Genomic DNA, 20,629 nt, shown 5'->3' with positions numbered 1-20,629 from the left:
TGTTACAGGAGTGGGTGGGTGAGATTCTGTGGCCTGCATTGTGCAGGAGGTCAGACTAGATGATCATAGTGGTCCCTTCTGACCTTAAAGTCTATGAGTCTATGTTCATGTATATTATAAAATATGTTGTATATATTTTTCTGCTTGCCGTATATGTACACTTATTACATATGCTATGGTGCAGATTATGCCTCCCCTATTAAGGGTCTGTGAGGACCTGTTTGGTCCCAGAAACATACTAGGTTAGTGCTGAGTGCTGCCTTGAGATGTACCATTGCTTCAATAGCCCCCAGGGGCAATTATAAGCATGCAGAATTGCCAAGGTGCAGTTCTGCCCCGGCCATTCTACCCTCACCGTCTTCCAGCTTGTTTCTGCTCCACCCCCTATTAAAGACGTTCTAATATTTTGTGCAAATATGCAAATACAATGATCCAGATTCACAGATCTTTCTAATGAGCAAAAATGAATTATTTTCAGTTTTAGATTTCATTTTATTTGTCATCTATTATGAACAAATTACGAAATATACTTCATTCACAAACTGGAAATATTTACAATTTCTTTACAACAAGGCATTGTTGAGGTTTTGATTTATGGAATTCTTAAAGCATTCTGTCTTTCAAAACAAAGACATCAGTGTTGTTTTCAGCACTCTCATCTTTCACTCATTTGGACTCTGCATGTGTAATGCGAGCTTTTAACAAGTATAATTTGCACAGACTCCACTGTACGATCAACTGGTTAAACACTCTCCATTTAAACAGGATTTTTTAAAAAAGTCTTCATGAGAAGAAGAGTCTGAAAAGTCTATTTCAAGTGCTATAATAATTCTGGAAAGTTATTCAGACAAAAAGAAAAAAGGAATAGAGGTGGAGTGAATAAATACTGTATATCCACAAAATCCTTGGGAGAGAAATTTTAGATATGTTTCTAAAGGGAAATGCAACTGTGCTGTTCTGCAGTTGTGAAATTCTAGCAATAAAAGCCAAGACTGTTTCCATTTCATCTCAGTCTCTTGGTGTCTATTTGTTTGTCCTGAAGAAAATCGTAAAAATATTTTTTTCCTTGAACTTTTTAAATCTTTTCGTACACTCTTCCATTATAAATCAGCTGTGGTCCTCCATTGCTCATATTGTCTGTCATTTCCTGTAACAAGGATAAAAAAGGACAGATTAAAATTAAAATTATTTTATTGATCTTGAAAAAGTATTTAACTAATGGTCTAGTAAATATTTAACAAGCCCTGAATGCCAACATTCAGAGAACCTTTATCTTAAAAAAATAAATAAATAAATCACATTATAAAAGAAAAATCACTTTTTTTTCATGTGAGTTGAGTTCTTACGAATGTTGCTAGACTGACTGCCCTAGAGATGGGCATTCTTTATCCACAGAACAAATACATATCACAGATGGCAGCAGTGCAAGCTTCCTCACACTGTCCTGCCAATGTGCTTCCACTCAGACCCGGAGGGCAATCTAACCAGGAATGAAATGGTAAGTCTCCACGTCCATTGAGACCTTTGCCTCTCTGCTGAGATGCCCAAAAGGGTGCCAGTTAATGGGAGCTCTGGAAGTGGTTACTGTGATGTAGATACTGGTCTGTTGAGGTCACCAAAGGCTTTTCACATAAGCCATCAATCAAGCTCTAGATCAGTGATACTCAGACTGAGGTGCCAGAGCTGCAAGTGGCTCTTTAATGTGTCCTTTGCAGCACATGCTATTAAAACACAGTGTGAATTTATTATTAACCAGTTTAAGTTATTATCTAATCAGGATGCTTTTACTAGGTTATTAACCAATTGTAGTTGATAACATAATAAATGGGCAGTCATTTTGCTGTGAGACTAATATAAACTAAATATTTCCTCGTCATACTGTTCAAATATGCATATATAGTACTATAGTAAATGAAATAACGAATTCACATTACTGTGGTTCTTTTGAATAATGTTGATTACTAATTTGGCTTCTGAACCACGGAGGCATGAGTATCACTGCTCTAGCTAATAATAATGTTCTGTCAGCTGGGTTACGCGTAAGCTAGTGACCACAAACTGAAAGTCTCTGTTTCCCATTTCTATCACTTTAATTTATTGCCAGCATTTTCTATTTTAGTGTACTTATAATTTCAGAATGAAATATTCACAATCATTATTTTCCTGACATTTCTATTCTAAACAATAAAACTGTAGTTAAGTTTAAAAGCGATGTTGGATTTAAGACATGAAGAAGCATATAAATTAGAAGTGGTGTGAACTGATGGTGGGTACATCCAAACAAAATTGTTTGGATGTCTACAGCTAGAGTGAATATTTTAAATACTTGACTTACTTCCAAATCACAGCACTCCACCATGTAGAATTATTTCACTGACTGTTAGTACCTTTCCTGAATGCAGTGCGTCTGGGAGTGACATCACAGCATCAGCCAACATTGATTAGCTGAAACTATGCCTTCCTCTTAGAGGTGGGACTTTCTGAAGTGACATGACACAACATGGTAGCTGCCTAGAGTTCAGCATACCTTGGAGGTAACTCTGGTGTCGGGGGAACCACCGGGCAGCTGGGCAGGTCGGTTATTTCAATACCCCTCAATCTCTAATATAAATATAACAATTATACAATAAATATAGCACAAACATATGCACATATGGTACATGTCTATATTACTGTATCAGTATAAAATATACAAAATATTATTGTATATAAAACACTTTAAACTTGTTTGATTAGGGCCTAATTTATTATTAATTTTTAAATTGCCTTCCATTCTTTTAAAAGACATGCCCTGGGCTTAATGTACTTTGAAATATTTGTCCTTTCAGGCATGGTCTTTCTCTACTCTTCTCCCTGTTCTCATCTTGCATAAGGCCTCCTCTCTGTCCTCTTCTCACCATTGATGCAAGAGCCTTCTCCTTTGCAGCTCCTACCACCTGGAACAGTCTTCCTGTATCTACCTTGTTGACTTTGTCTTGTTTCAAATTTCATCTGGAAATGTATCTTTTCTCCCTCTTTAATTTATTCTCTATACGTTATTTTAATGTAGCACCTACACTATTTAACTGTAAATATTTTGTGAAAGAGTGTGTATGAAAGATACTGTACGAATCAAATTATTTTGTATTATCATATAAGAAAGTACTGCATTAGAGATTATCATTATTATTATTGGGACATTTAGGAGGTGCATTTGACTGTGTTACATACAGAATTCAAAAGAAATAATGAAGTTTAGTCATATTTAAGCAATATATAATTGTGGCGAATTTTTTAAAATGTAGCAATACTTCCTTAACATTTTTACACGAGTCCCAGCTATAGTTCTGCATGGAATCTAATCTCAGTTAAGAAAGTAGTGAGTAGTGATCAGACTGCAAAGTAGTCACTTTCCCTTATTATATTTGTTACTGTTACATCACATTTTATCTAAGAATCTCTCAAAGCTTTACATATATGAACTAATGTACCTCTGTGGGAGGTGGTATATATAATACAGGCAGGTGAACAGGCACAGAGCAGATTTGTGCAGGGTCACCCAGTGAGTCACCTGTAAAGGCCTGCATAGAACCCATGTTCCTGACTCCTGATCCCTGGCTCTATAAACCCCATACTTCTTGAATTAAAGGAATAGGACTTCCTGCACTTATAGAAGCCCCAGGATCAAAATGAATATTTCACTCCCAGGGCAAGAATCATATCCTTACACCAAGTAGATGGCTTTAAGAACCTATATTCCTTTTGTCCAACCTTAAATTTAAATCACATAAATCCCTATATAAGCACCTAAATAAAAAAAATCCTTTTAACCAGCGGAAGCTGTAAGTGCTCAGTACCTCTGAAAACAGGATTACCTTTATTTAAGTGCCTAAATATGGATTTAGGTGCTTAACTTTAGTAATTCAGGTTTGAAAACTGTGGCCTTTGTGGTTACATAGCCTGCTTTTTAAACTGAATATGAAGGGAGAGGAAGGAATTGATTAAATCCTGGAAACATGAAATGATGTGGGTGCAGAAAGCATTCTGTACTTTTTTCCCAGTACAATACATGATAGTTCATATAACTAAGATTTTCAATTATTTATGAGGTGCTAGCTTTAGAATCTAAGCCTTTGAATAGCTATATAATGGAATTATGTTGAAAATGGAATGTATTTCAATGAAATGGATGTACTGCAAAGGATGCGCCACCTAAAAATAATTATATATACTGCAACAGAATAAAGCTTATACAGAATGGGAACATTTTATTTCCCAGACGCTCTTCCTCATCTGTAGTTGAAAATTGAATTCAATTACTGCCAATTATTACATACGTTAGAGAAACAAGGTGGGTGAGGTAGTACCTTTGATTGGACCAACTTCATAAAAGAAATTACCTCACCCATTTTGTCTCTCTATTATCCTGAGACCAACATAGCTACAACATTATATAACTGCATATGTTAACACATACAGTTGCTTTGTAAGAAAAGCAGACCAAACAAGGAAAGGCACCCAACTCACTTTCTCTGCCATTTCGTGGGAATGATGCAGGGAATGCTCCCTTTCGGAGAACATTCTCCTTTGTTCATAGCTGGCTAGCCGGCAAGTGAGCCAGGAAGAAAGTGTGCAACCTCCAATTCCAATGCATGCAAGAGACATGGAAGTAAGATGCAAAGAATAGAGAGTGGAGGACTTCTTTGTCAGAGCACGAAGGAACTGAAAATTTAATATTCCTCCAATTAGTCCGCAGATGCAACAGGCTGAAAAAAGGATCATCTGTTAGGAGAGAGAAGAGAGGCAATGTCACAGTGCCATTATTTAGAGATTACCATCACAGACAAGTTCACTCAGATTGAAAGTTAGCCTGACTATAATAATAATACTTAGCGCTTCTATAGCACACGGAATTTAAAACACTTTACAAACATTAATTACTAACCCCCATAACTATTGTGTCTAGGAAGTAAGTATTATCCATATTTTAGAGATGAGGCACAGCAAGATAATGTGACTTCCTCAAGGTGATGGCAGATCAATGGAAGAACTGGACTAGGATTCAGGCCTCCTGATTTCCTTCCAGTTCTATATTCAAAACTCTAAACTAATCTTCAAAGGGCTGATTTTGATCTTAGTTAAAGCAGTATAGTGAGATCAGAATCAGACTCCATATCTGTGCCATTTATGTCCTCCATTTGAGTGCAGTGCTTTAGTGGTATTGTTACGGAATCTCTCCTACTTGTCTGTGCCCCCAACCCACCCCTCCTGTTCTAATCTCTTCAGGTCAATTTTTGCAGTTTGGACCTGGCCTCCTTGTTTTCTCCTCCTGCAGCTTTTGTGCAATCTGCAAATTTAATCATGGTTGAATTTAAATAAGTGAAAAAAGTGACAAAGAAAAACCTGAAGCAGCTATACAGGGTGCAGTGAGGTGATACTTTTTAAGGTTAGCTAGTCAGAAAGATCTTCTAGGGGGCCCAGAAATATCTAAACTGGGCTACAAGTAGCAGGAAGTATCACTGCTTGAAGACAAAGATATTTTACCACAATCATGGAAGCAACTTTGTGGAGTACCTGGGACTGCTCCATGGACCACCAGTACCCAGTGGACCACCGCTGCGTGCCAACAGGATGGCAATTTTAACAAGAACATAGTTCTCAAACTATTGTTCATGGTCCACCAGTAAGGGATTATTTCTTGTGGTCTATGAGACCACCAGAACTGATGAAAGAACCGGGGTTATAAAGATCAGGCATGGTTGGGATGCTCCACAAAATGGAGTAGTCCTTAGAATTTAAAAAAAAAGTGACAGTCACTCTTATAGGAAATTGAATAGTTCACTGACTCTCAAAAGTAACCTTAGAGAGAGTGATTCTTCTTTCACTTATGCTAGATTTACATGAGCATAGCTCCATGGACATCCATGGAGTTAGTCCCAATTCACTCTTGTGTACATAAGAGAAAAGTCAGGCCTATAGAAAACTAAAGCCAGTTTTAATACTGAAATAAACTTAAACAATAAAGAAGCTTTAACACTGGGCTTTATAATAGGATCATATTTTTAACAGATAAAAATATTTCTGTAGTTGCTTTTGTAGCAATTATACCATCTGTCTGCAGTCAGAAAGATGATTATACTTCAGATTCTTATATGAAACAGAAAACATCTGTAATTATTTTAGAACTGGTTTATTCATGACTCAGTTTGAAATTTAAAACAGTGAACAGCTAAAATTTCTGGGATCAATTTGGGACAGCAGCCCTGGGGCCCAATCCTGTACACACATATTACTTCGCAGGACTGGCGTCCTGGTCAGAAAGGCCCCAATCCAACTTCCATTGAAATAATTCAGAATCATTCAATTGATCTTAATGGGACTTGGATCAGGCTCTTAATTGAGACAGGGATAACCACAGGAGCTACATTTTTGGACATGACTTGTATAGACCATTTTAAAATGTCCTCCCTTTGCCGTGCTAACCAAAGGGATGAATGTTTTCCTTTGACAGCCTGTGTTTACTTTTCATTGAATTTTGTTTATTAGCAACATTTTGGAAATGAAGGATGATGATTTCATGGTGAAGAGTTCAAGTTACAGCTGTTTACATTTCAAGTACTTATGCATAATGCATGCAGTGCAAAAACTTACGACAAGTCCAGATTTTTTTTTGGCACACAATATTCCACATATGCCACAAAGCAGAAACTGCAAGGGAAAAAAAAATCAGTCATTTCATAGTCTAAGGTCTCGAGTGCTAGATTAAACTTTGCTCGGTTATTGAAGTGGGGACCACAACAGAAGATTATACAGTTGTTACCATTGTCAGTGTTTTTATTACAAACTTTATGTTTCAGGAAGTTATAACTCAGCCGTAAACACATTTATCCAGGAAGAAACCAGGATGAGACGTCAATCTGAGGGTGATTGCTCATAAAAATAGCAAAAATCAAATGTCTGTTTTTGAACTATGAGGATAAACAAAATATGAAAAACAAATGTTACCAGTGTAAGATGCTTCTTTTACCCTTGTATTGCTCAGAAATTAAATTTGGCAAATCAGTGATCAGCAATATGGAGCAGGTATTCTGATACTCCAAAAACATATAAAGTATTTATCCCTCGTCCTGAAAATTGAACCACTCAGGGAGCCCATGTGGGGTATCACTGAAGTTAGTGGGCCTCAGCACAGGAGCAGAGGTTCACTTGTGTGAATTAGATTGCAAAAGCTGGGCCTAACAGTTGATATAGCTGAAATGAATATACAGTGACAGCTGTTTATAGCCTGTTTTAGCATGCATATTTCAGACATGTAGCTGTCTGACACACCATAGGAAGGAGCTTTTTCTTTTTCCTTTATGCAAATTTAGGGCTCATAAGTGAGCTGAACTGGCAATGCTGGCGACTTGGGTTGGGCAAACAAAGTTCCGTGAATACAATTTGTTCCTATTTTTGAATGAATCCACTTGAGCTCTGTCCGTGCCCCTTTTGCTTTCTGTGAATGGCTTCTCCTGCTCCTCTACATGTGCATGTTAACTCAGGCTTGCCCAGGTAACCAATGGGAGTACGGTTCCATAGGGAGCTAAATTGACAAGGGCCACAGGGTAAGGAGGGATAAGTAGTCATGTAGGGAATGGGCCTTCTTCAAGTCCCTAACATCATTAGGAGATTTGTTTGGGTTTCCACACACCCATGGGATAAGAGGGCTATTCTCTCTTCTCTATGCTTAGTGAGACTAACCCTACCACTTCACAGAAAGACTGGGAGGAAATTACGTAGGCTCAAAGCAATAGACTTTTCCACCCAGCTTTTGCACTTCATGGAAGACCTTAATTTGGCCCTTCACTGGGATGAAAACATCACAAGACAGACCTGGCCCCTACACAGTCAGTAAAAATAATGTGAATATTTAGGGTAGGTATAAACTATATCGTATATGTCTTATTCCCTCACAGAACTTTGGCATATTAAATATATCAGTTGATGAGTGGTTGCAATACGCAGTTGGAGCAAAAAAAAAAAAGTCTTTATTAGGTGTTTGCACATAGATGAGCACAAAACATCAAGATCCTTAATTTTTGCAGTGACTCAGTTGCATACAGTAGTAATAGCTAGATTTTGTTTGTTATTCACTAGTATACATAGCACAGGATATATAGACTTCATGCCAGTCCATATATGCTGGCATGAAGGGGAAATTTGGAGTGGGTCAAGTAGCAAGCCATTGGATCTATGTTTACATGAATGCAATGGCTGGAGGGACTGCAGAAGCTACTACACTCCGTAGGCTGAGGTACCAATTGCTGGGATATTGAGATGATTCACTACGGCCTCCCAGGCCTGTCTCCCTCTCGAGTTGGGGTACAATTTAGACTTCTAGCTCTTGAGCAGGATACATGCGTAAAGCTCTTTTACTCAGCCGTTACATGGGATTCTAGAATTTCACTCAAAATTCTATCATTATAGATTAATTTCCGTTTATGGCATACTGTATTTCATATTTTCACTTCACGAGGGCTGTCAATTAATTGCAGTTAACTCACGAGATTAACTCAAAAAATTAATAATGATAAAAAATTAATCATGATTAATCACACTTTTAATCACATTGTTAAACAATAGAATACTAATTGCAATTTATTAAATATTTTTGGATATTTTTCTACATTTTCAAATATATTGATTTCAATTACCACACAGAATACAAAGTGTACAGTGCTCACTATATAATATTATTTTTATTACAAATACTTTCACTGTAAAAATGCTAAACAAAAGAAATAGTATTTCATACAAGTACTATAGTGCAATCTCTTTATCAGGAAAATGCAACTTACTAATGTAGACTTTTTTTTTTGTTATGTAACTGCACTCAAAAAACAAAACAATGTAAAACTTTAGACCCTACAAGTCCACTTGGTCCTACTTCTTGTTCAGCCAATCGTTAAGACAAACAAGTTTGTTTACATTTGCAGAAGATAATGCTGCCCGCTTCTTATTTACAATGTCACCCGAAAGTGAGAACAGGAATTTGCATGGCACTTTTGTAGCCAGCATTGCAAAGTATTTATGTGCCAGCTATGCTAAACATTCATATGCTCCCCCATGCTTTGGCCACCATTCCAGAGGACATGCTTTCCATGCTGATGATGCTCGTTAAAAAAAAGTGTTAATTAAATTTGTGACTGAACTTCTTGGGGGAGAGTTGTAATTCTTCTGCTCTATTTTACCCACATTCTGCCATATATTTCATGTTATAGAAGTCTTGGATGATGACCCAGCGCATGTTGCTCATTTTAAGAACACTTTCACAGCAGATTTGACAAAACACAAAAAGGGTACTGATGTGAGATTTCTAAAGATAGCTACGGCATTCGATCCATGATTTAAGAATCTGAAGTGCCTTCCAAAATCTGAGAGGGATGAGGTGTGGAGCATGGTTTCAGAAGTCTTAAAAGAGCAACACTCTGATGCGGAAACTACAGAACTGAACCACCAAAAGAGAAAATCAATCTTTGTTGGTGGCATCTGACTTAGATGATGAAAATGAACATGTGTTGGTCCACACTGCTTTGGACCATTATCGAGCAGAACCCCTTTTTGACATGGATGCATGTCCTCTGCAAGGGTGGCTGAAGCATGAAGGGACATATGAATCTTTAGCATATCTGGCATGTAAATGTCGTGTGATGCCGACTACAACAGTGCCATGCAAACACCTACTGTCACTTTCAGGTGACATTATAAACAAGAAGCAGGCAGCATTACCTCCTGTAAATGTAAACAAACTTGTTTGCCTGAGCAATTGGCTGAACAAGAAGTAGGACTGATTGGACTTGTAGGCTTTAAAGTTTTACATTGTTTTATTTTTTAATGCAGGGGTTTTTTTATTTACATAATTCTACACTTGTAAGTTGCACTTTCATGATAAATAAGTTGAACTACATTATTTGTATTAGGTGAATAGAAAAATACTATTTTTTTATTTTTTACAGTGCAAATATTTGTAATAAAAATAATAATATAAAGTGAGCACTGTACACTTTGTGTTTTGTGTGGTAATTGAAATAAAGATATTTGAAAATGTAGAAAACATCCAAAAATATTTAAATAAATGGTATTGTATTATTCTTTAACAGTGCGATTAATCGCGATTAATTTTTTTAATCATGTGATTAATCATGATTAATTTTTGTAATTGCTTGACAGCTCTAGTTTTCACATATGGTGTTTTGTGATTCTCAGCATCCAAACAGAAAATATAAACAATTCTTTGTTCAAGATATTGTAATAAATCTCATTCATCTAGACTTGATGACTAAATAATGTAAGCAGACTAAATAATGTTGTTTCCTTCTAATTGTGACTCAACAGGAGTAAAAGGAAAATAATGCATAGAGAAAAGAACATTTATGGGTTATAACAAGCTTATAAAAAGGATCTGGAAAATATAATCAATGTTATTTTCAACATGTAACTAGCATATTTTAGCTATGTAAAAAGGAAAACTCCATGTATTTTCAAAGCAGTGTATTTCACAGTATAGGTCAGATTGGATGGGCTTTTCAAAAGTTTTGCAACATTGACTTGAAAGGGAGCAGATTTAAGCCAATACTGAGCACTTTTGAAAATCCCACCCACCATGACTCGACTATTACAATTCCCTCTACTTCAGGCTACAGTCAAAAGTCATTCTGTTGCTTTCAGCTAGTGCAAAATGTAGCTACATCTCTGCTCCCTGAACATGTAACATCAGCCTTACATTCTGCCAAGAGAGTATCAGAAGAATTACAGATTCACTTTGCTCATGTGGACTGGAATCCACTAATTGGAATGATCTGCTATTGATTTACTGTCCTTCCAAGACATAGCAAGCTATTTCTCAAACCACCATGTGATGGTAGCATCATCTCATCTTGAACCAACGGGTTAATGTACATTTTCAATGACAGTCCAATGACTAAGGAATGAGCCACCACTGCAAGTGTACCTTAGCCCTTGTGTTGTTCTCTAAAAAGATATTGGGTAGTGCTAAGATGCCCTAGGCACTAGTTTCTATTACCATATCAAGGAAGTTTTATCAACATAAATGGAGTAAAGAGTGTTTTGTGATTAAGGCACTGGGCCAGGACACAGGAGCTGTTAGTTCCATTCCTGGCACTGCCACAGAGTGCCTGTGTGACCTTTGACAGGTCATGCCACATCTACTGACTATATCACAAACATGCTGTGAGGCTGCATTTGCTAAGGTTCACGAAGCATATTTTGATGCTGAGATGAAAAACACTTGCTGAGTGTACATTATTATTTTTATTATTATTGTATTTTTGGATTGTTGTCCGTCACACTCAGTACATTTCCGAGAAAGGGATTGCCCAATAAATAGAATGATTATTTATGAAAGTCAGTTACATCCAGGATGAATTTGGTCCAGTGTTTCAGGCAACTTAAAATCCCATGAAAATGTATGACTAAGTCCATCCCTTTTTGTCTGATGGTGGTGTATCCTGACCCAATGGAACTGGTGCAAATCTGCTGCACAATGGGAGTAGAGAGATTTAGGGACCTTATTCAGGGAACTGCTACTCTAGCCTATAAAACTCAGTTGACTCATCCAGCTCAAAAAAGCCCAGAAAGCTTTGGAGAGAATGGGAAGTCATGGGAGATTATGTGGTTGACTCTGTCCAGTGCTGTCTTATTGGCAAACCAGGCACACACATTTGGACAGTGCCCCACCCTGGAATTATGGTGTTTTCCCAAACATTTTCTGTGTTTTTTTGAGGACTCAATAGTACTGACAATGGTAGTGTAATGTACATGGGAGGCAAGGGGCCATGTATACTGAAAGCAGGGCTTGTGTGCAGTTCACATTGGAAATAAATCTAACAGGTTTCTTTTGATTTGCCATTTGAGTTTTGAACTCTTAGGTTTCACAATACTGCCAGCTGAAATGCAACATGAGCCACGTTTTCTGTCTTGCCACACTGTATACATCCATTGCTGGCCTCTAAGACTTCATCTTCACTAAGATATTTAATCTTGTTTAAACTGGATGTTTAACTATTGAGCTGCTGGGAGCAGGGTTTCCCACAACTAGTTGACAGATGCTGAGCATGACTCATCCTTGTTTACACTGACCAGCAAGGTCAGCATCTTGTCACCTCATTCACTCCATTGTTAAAAGTCCTGTTTAGATATAATTACATTTCCTAGCAGTGATAATAAGCCATAAGGGGACTGATGCAGCCATGCAGCACTTTCCGTTCAACTACTTCAGACCATTTCACCTTGCTGTCCTCTCTGATTCACTACAAAGAATTCAAAACACATCTTTGCACCATGAGGAAATGGGGGTTAGCCTGAGGATTGTGTCGTCACCACTCACCCCTCTGTACTGGTACTGATTGAGCCCTGTAGAGCATAGACTGCAACTTGCAGAGAATGCACTGCCCCCTGCAGTGGAAGCACAGTAAAATCATTGACTGGAGCTGTACAACAATACATACCCACAGAGAGAGAATTTATCCTCCCGGAGGCAAAGGCAATATCAGACAATTGGACTCGAGTTTCTAAAGTTAAAATATGCATAGAGGGGCATTGGTGCAATGATAGTATAGATCTCTATCTACCTACCTCCTTTTTAAATCTAAAATGTTTTATATATGGCCTTTCCCCATAATACCTAAGCTCCTTACAAAAATGAAATGACTCAGTGCCCAGATGTACACATCTCAAGCTAAGGAAAAGTATAAAATCTTTCATAGGGATAAGTGAAAGGAACCAGCTTGGAAATATCTACCTGAGTAGCCAGGCAATGAGGGAGGGACCTTCAATCAGCACCAGTGGCAGATATAACAGTCAGCAAGGTCAGCAAATGCTTACTGGGTGTCACCTGGTCCAGGGCCCCCTGTCTCTTTCTCCCACGTGCCAGTGGCAGAGGAACAAAAATATGGGTCCCAGACCAAGTTTTAATTGTGGGCCTGAACATGCCATCACATGTCCCACATTCAAATAAACTCTAACTTCTCCCATCCCCCTCCACTCGTCCCTGCCTCTGCATCCCTACTCTGTTCCCCCATTGCCCCACCTGCCCACGTCCATGCTGTGCCATCTGCTCCCTCTGGCTTGGGTCCTGCACCAGTGCTACTACCAGTAGAACAATCGCCATTGCAACCACCAAAGCCACAACTACTCCCAAGGGAGCCAAAACTGCGAACCACCACTGCTGCTGCCACCAGAACTAGAGTCAGAGCCTCTAGGAAGTGCAGTGTGCTGGTTCCTGCTGTCCGCATTTAAATTTGCCCAGGCAAAGGGAGACAAGGAGGGGCCTGCAACCAAAATGGAAGCTCTGCCATTGGCAGTCCCAATCAGAATACACGGCAGAGCCACCATTTTGGAGGCCCACTCCCTGGGCAAATTCAAATGTGGGCAGTGGGGGGGCCAGAGCACTGCTGTGCCTAGAGGTTCCAGCAGGCTGCAAACAATGGCAGCAGCCTGGGCCGGTTATATGTTGTGCAGCTGAGGAGCCCTGAGCCTGCAGGGAGCCTCCAAGTGCATGAGCTCCTGAGCAGCTGCACCAGCTATTCTTATGCCATTGCCATCTGACCTTGATTCTGGGGTCCCATTCTCACAAGTAACTGAGTCGGTCACCCTGGCTGCCTCACAGCTGAGGTAATTGCCTGGGTTGCATGTGTCTAACACTGTCTCTGGCCAGCAGCCCCCATTTATGTAGGGGTTCCAGGAGACTTGCACCCACCTACAATGCCTTTGCAAAATCCCAAAGGCTTTGAGCATCCTGGTAATAGTGGACGTTTCTTACCCCATCCTTCATGGCTCACAGCCACTGGCTATGCTCCAGCATGGAAGGGGCTGCTTTTGGGAATGTAGTTTGCTTCCATAGCCTCCCCTTGCTGAGGGACCCTGAGAGGTGTGTAACTGCCTGCTCTAGCCTCTCCCGAGCCCCACAGCACTTTCCCTAGCCAGCCCCACTCTACTTCTGCATATCCCTGCTAGATTCTGCACAGAAAAACCAACATTTTGTAGGATTACCCCACAAATGAAAGATAAGGTAAGCAGCGCAAAAATATGTTTTATTTAGGCCCATACTTCTAACTTAGTTATTCTCATACTGGAAGGTATCTGAAAATGAAAACCATAAATACAAATACAAGTCCGGTTTTAGAAAACACACACACAAAAAGAGATTTTGTTATTATATACTGCCTCCAAAGAGCTTAAGCAGCAGAAACTATCGCTTTGTAAACTCCCTGATCAGCTCCAGCAGTCTGAAGTAGAAAGTCATGTGCAAAGCCAGAAAACTGAACTCACTAACATGAAAGAAAGAAAATCCTGATATTTAACTGTCTTGACTTTTTAACTGAAGAAAAGAGAGAAAGAAGCTGAAATTCCAAATGGGTGCACTGACCAGAGAAAGTGTCTGAAATCACTAGGCACTTCTGTTTTGAGTGACATTGCAATGCAAGGGTAAACATTCAGAGTGTGGATCATGAAGAGAGAGAGAGAGAGAGAGAGAATCCAGCAGGGAGGCAGACCAAACTGGAAAAAGGTCAGCCATAAGAAAACAGGAGATTACAAACAAACAACCAACCCCTGTCCCAACCCAAACCTATAGAAAAGAAAAGACATTCTCAGAAGATCTCAGCAAAACATATTGAACACAATGGGGAGATTTTCAAAGGCACAATTGGTAGTTAGGCATTTAATTCCCATTACCTTTCAGTCAGAGCCATAAGAAATGCTCTGTAGTGACAGACTTAAGGAGTTCAATCTACTTCACTTAACAGAGAGAAAGTTAAGGAGTGACTTGATCACAGTTTATAAATACCTACATAGGGAACAAATATTTAATAATGAGCTCTTCCAACTAGCAGACAAATGTACAACAAGGTCCAATGGCTGGAGGGTAGCTAGACAAATTCAGACTGAAGGGCTGAAGGATAAGCAAATTCAGACCGGAAACAAGGTATACATTTTTAACAATGAGCATAATTAACCACTGGAACAATGTACCTAGGGTTGTGGTAGATCCTCCATCACAGGCAATTTTTAAATCAAAATTGGATTTTTTTTTTAAATATGCTCTAGGAATTATATTGGGGAATTTCTATGGCCTTTGTTTTGCAGCAGGTTAGCTCAGATGATCACAGTTTTGGCCTTGGAAACTATGAATCTATGAAAATGTAACGCACATGCTTAAATAAAGTAGCAGCAGATCTGCATTTTGTCCACATTAAATAACATTGTGAACTGTTTGAGTGTTCATTTGAAATAACCTGTTAGTTTGACTATTCTTTTCCAGAATAAATTAGGCAAGTAGTCAGCACTGACAACTAAAATCAGCAAACTTTCATTTTTTTTTAAATTACAGACCACCAACATTGTTTTAGCAGTCTAAACTTATCCCTTATTCTGTGATATTTCCATACTGACTAAACTGCTTTTTTGAAAACTTGGGAAATAAAAAAGTCCCTGTAACCATGTATTCTAGGTGTCAAGTTGGAGCAAATTCTTATAGCCAAATTATAAATAGTTCACACTGGAGGTTCCTATTGAAAAGGAAGACTTAGGTGTGCAATAATCACAAACATGGAAAGATTACCTGTGTCTCTATAGAGCTACTGACTGACACTCTGAGAATACATAACACTTACAGGTGTTTTGACATTTGTCTTCATGAGTGAGAAAACTATCATGCTTGAGTGTTGTAGCCATAAGGGCATCATTAGGTGTCTCCACATGAGTGAAGATAAATGGCATATTTGACAGAAGACTTGGGGTGTGTGTGTGTGTGTGCAGGGCGGGGGGGGGGATACAGGGGCTGAGACTGAGTCTCTTTTACAATAAAGCTGTTTACACCATCTCAATGTAAATGAGAATCAGGCCCATATATACTTGAGAATTATAGTTATAAATATATTTTATATACACACACAACTTAAGATTTCTTCTTGGCTATAGTATATTTGACAACTTGTAACATTTGGTTGTATTATGTCGGAATATTTTCTGAAAGAATATTGTTTTGATTTTTTTTTATTGTGCAACAGCCATTGTAATGCATGTGATCAGGTTTGTTATACTTGTGTGAGAGTAGTTCAGCATGCTCATGCTATTGGTTGATTTGTTTCTATGGTAAGTCAGACAAGTGAATTTTAAGTGGTGGAATTCAGAAACGCAGCATGATTTCTACTCACTTGGAGAAACTAATGATAGTAAGTGGAATAAATTGTGATAAGACATGAAAAACAAATAGGGAAAAAAATCCAGAAATCAATAGTATGTCAACTGTAGTAGAGGATTTTGATAACCTTGCAGCCACCATAATATTTTATAAAGAGCACAGATACATTATATACTGTATGTGTAGTAAAATAACTTAGATAAACATCTATTAATTAGATAGATTGAATGATCAGTCATAGATAGAGATGTTTTCATTTGGATCTTTTTCTCTATTAATTTTCTTTATCTTAATAAAGGTCAATTTCATAAACTATGAGAGCAGGACAATTATGTGGGTGGAATGATAAATTTATAATATGTTTTCCCATGTATTTTAAATACCAGTAGATGAGTACCCTAATTCAGACTCATTCACATCTTTCTTTTACTTCATTGCCAGAAATTCAAGACCTTTGGGCTTGATGCAGTACTGTGCAGAGCACACTGGTCCCAGTCGAGCAATGCACTTAAACTCATGCTTAGCTGAAAGTATGTGACTAGTCCTATTAACCTCAGTGGGACTATTGACATGCTTTAAGGTAGGCACATGCTTAAGTACCTTGCAATCAGGGTCATAAACAAGACTGCTGTTATTAAGCAAGAAAATCAATTTTTTTTAACAAGAGGGCTAATATGCTTCAGACTCAACATTATTACATTCTATAATTGAAATGATAGTCATTTCAATATTAACACATTTTAATCTTGATTGCAGCTGCACGCAGTTGCATGCATGTATATGTGTACATTATACCTGTGTGAATATCATGTTTCCTGTAGTAATGTTACCTGAAAAGCTCAAGAAAGACCTTTGATCCAGCTCTGACCCCACTTACATAGGCATCACTCAGCAGAGGCCCAGTTTCTCATGTAAGCTGACAAAGATGAGCGTTACTATGGAAACCTTAATTCTGGTGTTTGTGGATTTTAAATCTCACACAACATGATAGACAGATACAGATATAATGTGTGTGATTTAAAATCCACAAACACTAGAGTTAAGGTTTCCATAGTAACCGCATCTTCACTGGGCCTTGGCTGAGTTACATCTATGTAAGTGAGGACAGAACTGGGTCAAAGGTCTTTCCTTACACAGTCAGGTAACACGACTGCTGGAAACATGACATTATTCAGGTTATATCCAATGGTTTACCCTGTGGAGATTCAAAGTAATAGTTCTCCTTCGCCCTTTTACCTTCCCCACGAAGGGAAAATCTTGATTCCAGGGCACTGAATCAGAACACAGTTACTTTGTGTGACATACAGAGAGCCTGGGCCAGCCAAGATATGCTCAGTAGGAGACCCAATGGGGAGGATAGGTGGCCCTATACCACTTTTGGAGCACCACAGTCCTGAAGCTGGCAAGAAGGCAGGTCAGCCTCCAGGGCTACGACCACTATAGCTGCTCTAGTTTGTGTCTAGTTGGGAATGGCTGCAAAGAGATGTTCTATCAGTCAAAGATCTCTAGAGAGGAGTGGCACTCTGGCCACTCCCTTTTCATCTGCCACACTGCCAGCATTTCCCCTATGCCTAGCTACATCCCCTAGGTTTGGGAATCCTCAGCAGGCTGGATAAGCCATCTTTACAGCCCCTTGGAATGAGGGGTGTAGTTGAGGGGGAGGAGCCAGCCCAAGATTTCTACTTTTACATTCCAATTAAAAGCAATATAAATACAATCCTTTAGCCATTAAAGAAAGCAGAATAGTTTGCTGAAAGGCATATTATAAAGGAGCAAAACCAGTCTATTTAAAAGAAGACCGTTATATAGGCAATATACAGTGTTGTGAAATTATTTTCAATTGTAAGTTTTTATTACTTGAGGTGAAATCCTGGCCCCATATAAATCGATGTCACAACTCCCATTGACTTCACCCTCTGTCTTCAAATTTCTCCTTAACCACAGCTCTTTGAGCAATCCTTGCCATTCTTTTTTTTTTAAAATCAGAAATCCCCCTTTAGCTGCACTGTTGTTGGTAACTCCCTTACCTGTTATTGGGTGTGTTGTATTGTCTTGTGATTGTATCCTGTCTAGAGCAGGACTTGTGGCTCACTACATTTGTACAATATCAGGAATATTTACAGCACTATGTACCTACATTTATTTATAATTATTACTAACAAGGATAATATTACATTAATCCTTTTAGTAGAAGAGACCTGTAAAGATTACCTGAGGCTTCATCAGTGGTGAGTAATTGAGAGTTTTCCTGCTTCTTATGAAGTAAAAAGTAAACAATCCCTTTAGCAATATAGTTGTTTAATCATAATCAAATAGCCCTTTAGAATTTAAACATGATCCCTTATGTTTACCCTGGCTAGTCCTTGTTTGCAAGTCTTGGCTTCATTAGTTATCACACTATTTTTGGAGGTGGGCATTTACTAGACAAAAGGCTCAAACTGAAACTATATCAAACATGTTCTGAGAGGTGGAGCTTACTATTAAAAAAGCTGCCTGGGGGGTTGGAGGAATACAGCTGGATGTTAATTGTGCTCACCCAGATTTTTTTATTTTTCTGGCTAAATTTTTCCTAGAAGCTCAGATTGTCCCTGATCCTAAGAAACTGTTGTAAGGCTCCAAGAACTCTTTCCTATTTTTTTTTTTGCTTCCCCAGCAGCTCTGGAACGCGGAGGCCATTATTCTAAAGGGGCCCTTAGCTCTTCCTGCCCAATGACAGGGCCAGATGGGGCCTTTTGGCTTTTACAAGCAAAACTCTCCCTTGGTTTCAGGTTTGCAAGCTATGGCCCAACCTTCTATAACACTGGAATCACACAAGGGTCCAGGGAGTTCGGGGGGGGGGGGGAAGGCTCAGAGAAAGTTCAGTAATTTGCATACAAAAAAGAAGAAAAAAAAGGGGGGGACCCCTCTGAAAGTGCAAATCCTACCCATGTGCATGACCAGTGCACAGAGCGAGGCTTCCAGCCCGGCATGCATGGGGGGGGGGGGGGGGTTGCATGAGGAGGCTTGTTCACACAAACGGATCATCACCACACAGAGTTAAAGAGAGAGTGAAATGGCTAACGTACACACACCCCGCTCCATACCGGAGAAGAGTCTCCCAGCTGAGGCTTATGCTCCGCAAGGACCAGGCTGAAACTGACCGCCCCCACGGCCACGCTGGAGACCCCCAGCCCTATCTCCAGCACAGAGAGCACCAAGAGGCTCCCAATGGTGTGGCTGCTGGTGCACATCCTCGCTGGGTCATCGTTCCTTCCAGCTCAGCCCGGAAAACAAACCATCCGCCTTCTCTCCAGCGCCTCCCCCGCTCGGGTTCCCCCAAACTTTTCTTCCTCCTCCTTAGCGGCGAAGCGTCAGATCCGCAGCTGGGAGGCCGGGCATGCCCAAGGCAAAGGCGCCTCTCCTCCGCCCCCGGGCAGGAGACCCCCCGCCCCAGGCAGCCTCGCACACAGGGAGCCTCCCGTTGGCCGAGGGCTGGAGCCCGGCAAGTCGCTGCCCGCCGCAGCTGCGGCCAGCTGGGCTAATCCTCCGGCGCGCCTGGCAAGGCGGCTGGCTCGGAGCTCTCCAAGGTACCGCCGCCTCTTCCGATCCCACCCCCGGGGTCACGCTCCGATGTCTCCAGCAGCCTCCGCTCGGCTCGCCCGGGGACGGAGTGGGGCTTCCGACGGGCCCGGCCAAGGCTTCCTCGCTTTTCCCCGGGCTGGAGCTGTATTCCGGCGTCTCTCCCCCCCGCTCTCCCAGAGGCTGGGGAACGCAGATTAAATTCAGCACCACGCTCCACTCGCAGGCTGTGTCTCCTCCAGAAAAGTCGACCTTGTCTGATCGCCTCCTTCACTCTCATTGAAATGACCTCACTGGGGTGGGTTCTTTTTGGGGAGGGAAGTGGGGAAAATCCACCCTGGCTATATTTATGTATGAATCTGGGACCAATATCCAGGCGAGTCTCTATAGCAGCTCCGCCCCAGGGTCCAAACACAAGGCAACCCCCCCCCTCCCCAACACACCTCCTATATCCCTACCCCTACGCCCCAGCTGCCAAGGGAACAGGAAAGTGATGGTGCTGGCAGCAGAGTCCCTTGATGCAAAACTTTGGGGGAAGGCAAAAGCTGGATTCTGCTGAATCTCTCCCCCACCCCATGCTGTCACAATATAGAACAAGAGTAAATCTTCCAGTTGCACCAATCAAATCCACCACCAGACCTCAGAGCAAGAGCACTGCAAAAACTCAGGTCCAGCACCAGTATCCTGGCATTTTTGGACCCCTACTTCTCTAGTGCTAATGCCCAAATAGAGCATCAGGATAGATGCTCCTGTTATACCAGTGCAAACCAAATCTCAGTGTAACCCAGAGCAAACGAGCTACAACTACTCAGAGCTGAATGTTGCTAGATCTGTCTAGTTTTTGGTACCAATCATTTTGCTGCTTAAATAAAGAGCCCATTCACCCACTCC

The 20,629-nt window shown here is 40.2% G+C and overlaps 1 protein-coding gene across 2 annotated transcripts; it reads right to left on the bottom strand.

Moving 5' to 3' along the window:
• Nucleotides 1-643: 643 nt before the first annotated feature.
• Nucleotides 644-20,001, bottom strand: TMEM196 (transmembrane protein 196). Of its 2 annotated transcripts, XM_045007526.1 has the most exons (5): nt 19,246-20,001; nt 6,631-6,687; nt 4,507-4,761; nt 2,528-2,601; nt 644-1,147 (listed from the first exon to the last, which is right to left on the bottom strand). In XM_045007526.1, exons 1-5 carry the CDS (start codon nt 19,408-19,410, stop codon nt 1,141-1,143), a joined length of 558 nt encoding a protein of 185 aa, XP_044863461.1. In that variant the 5' UTR covers nt 19,411-20,001; the 3' UTR covers nt 644-1,140. The 2 variants fall into 2 exon arrangements, with proteins under 2 accessions (XP_044863461.1, XP_044863462.1); XM_045007527.1 differs by lacking the exon at nt 2,528-2,601.
• Between the last annotated feature and the right edge of the window lie 628 nt (nt 20,002-20,629).

The sequence above is a fragment of the Mauremys mutica genome, chromosome 2 (genome assembly GCF_020497125.1).
Source record: "Mauremys mutica isolate MM-2020 ecotype Southern chromosome 2, ASM2049712v1, whole genome shotgun sequence".
Taxonomy (NCBI): Eukaryota; Metazoa; Chordata; order Testudines; family Geoemydidae; genus Mauremys; species Mauremys mutica.
This window is presented reverse-complemented; position numbering and strand designations above follow the sequence as displayed.

What these genes read in the sequence shown, in the direction of transcription:
- TMEM196 (XM_045007526.1), bottom strand. Translation starts at nt 19,410, where the DNA reads ATGTGCACCAGCAGCCACACCATTGGGAGCCTCTTGGTGCTCTCTGTG. An exon ending in AAAAAAAATCTGGACTTGTC is followed by an intron (nt 4,762 to 6,630) that starts GTAAGTTTTTGC and finishes CTCTCCTAACAG; the next exon opens with ATGATCCTTTTTTCAGCCTG. An exon ending in CCCACGAAATGGCAGAGAAA is followed by an intron (nt 2,602 to 4,506) that starts GTGAGTTGGGTG and finishes TATTTATATTAG; the next exon opens with AGATTGAGGGGTATTGAAAT.